At 57.5% G+C, this 1,618-nt stretch overlaps 1 protein-coding gene across 1 annotated transcript; it reads left to right on the top strand.

Annotated features, from left to right (window-relative positions):
• Window positions 1–1,312: 1,312 nt before the first annotated feature.
• LOC309599834 (feather keratin Cos1-2-like) lies at window positions 1,313–1,618 on the top strand (the record flags this gene model as incomplete). The annotated part of the gene is made up of 1 exon (XM_082331673.1): window positions 1,313–1,618. One exon carries the CDS (start codon window positions 1,313–1,315, stop codon window positions 1,616–1,618), a length of 306 nt encoding a protein of 101 aa, XP_082187799.1.

Below are 1,618 nucleotides of genomic sequence, written 5' to 3'. Positions count from 1 at the left end.
GGCACCCCCAGCCGGTGCTTGACCATGCTCACACTAACAATGTGGTTTCTTCTGTTTTCCTGGAATTTCCCCTATTTCAATATGTGCCCGTTACCTCTTGTTCCTTCACTGGATAGGACTCGGAAGAGTCTGGCTCTACGTTCTTGACTCCCTCCCGTCAGCTCTTTTACCCATTGGTAAGAGTCTCACTGGCTTCCCTCCAGTCCTCAGATGCATTCCCTGACTGCTGTGACTTTCAAAGGGACTTGAGAGCGACCTTGTAGTGACACCAACCGACTCCCTCGGGTGCCTCCCAGCAGGTCGCTTGCAGTCATGGCAGTCCAATCGGTTTAAATGCTCCCAGACCCGATCCTCCACTGCTGCAGGTCTTTCCTGTTCCAGATATTCCTAGGAATGTCAGGAGAGCGATCTCTTGACGGCAAACCCTGCCAGAGCAAGACCAAGGCAAGGAAACCTTGGAGTTACCTCCACCTTTGCTGTAAGCCCTGTCCCCAGGGAAGCTGCCCCCTTCAGGGTTGGGGCTGCCTTTGACCAAGGCTTGCTTTTGCTGCTGACCTACGTGGAAGAAGACCTTCTTGTTGCCCTCCACATGCTTTGCCTGATTCAATGCCAGGTGGACCTGTCCAGCAGTTAGACATGACCCTGCCCGGGGTATCCTTGGGCCTCTCATCCCAGCACATGAAAGGAGCCTGCATGGCACACCAAGCATGTCAGCAATGAGGAAATGAAATGGCAGCACCGATGGAAACCAAACCACAACCTGTGGCATTAGGTAGGCTATTTTGCTTGGGAGGTGAGTCTGTTGGAAAATTACTGCCCGCGTGCAGTGACTGTGGGCCTGGGGCGGTGCAGGAGCAGTATAAAAGCGGGCCCTTCTCCTCACTCTCTCATCCACTCTTCTCACCTCCATCTCCTTGGGAAGAAGGTGAGTCTGAAGCCCTTTCTCTTCCTCCTCTGCATTTTCCTTTGGGTTTTCTCAGTGTGTACCTGCCGTTTGTCCTACACTGGGTCGTGGGGCTACCTATGATGGGAGAGGGAAGGGAAGAGAAGGTGTGGCATGGAGAGAGGCTGATGCTTGGCTGAAGTGGGCGATGGGCTAGACGGGGACCTCGATGAGCTTGAATGCTCTTGGCAGGGCTGTTTTGGGCTGAGGGGAAGGTGAAGCCCGTGAGCCTCCCTAAAATGCCTCTAGCTCTTGTCTCCAGCTCATGGTTTTTCTCCCTCGCGGTGGGGTGACAGGCTGCTCCTCACCCATCGCCCCTGCCCTGCTTCCCCCTGCCCTCTCTTCCAGGTGCACCTCCAGCCCCAAGACATGTCCTGCTACAACCCGTGCCTGCCCTGCCAGCCCTGCGGCCCCACCCCGCTGGCCAACAGCTGCAATGAGCCCTGTGTCAGGCAGTGCCAGGACTCCACCGTCGTCATCCAGCCCTCCCCCGTGGTGGTGACCCTGCCCGGACCCATCCTCAGCTCCTTCCCGCAGAGCACCGCCGTGGGATCCTCCACCTCCGCTGCCGTTGGCAGCATCCTCAGCTCTCAGGGAGTGCCCATCTCCTCCGGGGGCTTTGGCCTCTCGGGCTTCGGCAGCCGCTACTGTGGCAGCCGGTGCCTCCCCTGCTAA

Source organism: Platalea leucorodia (assembly GCF_965183815.1).
Source record: "Platalea leucorodia genome assembly, chromosome: 22".
NCBI lineage: Eukaryota > Metazoa > Chordata > Aves > Pelecaniformes > Threskiornithidae > Platalea > Platalea leucorodia.
The sequence above is the reverse complement of the archived record's forward strand: the minus strand, read 5'-3'. Positions and strand labels throughout refer to the sequence as shown.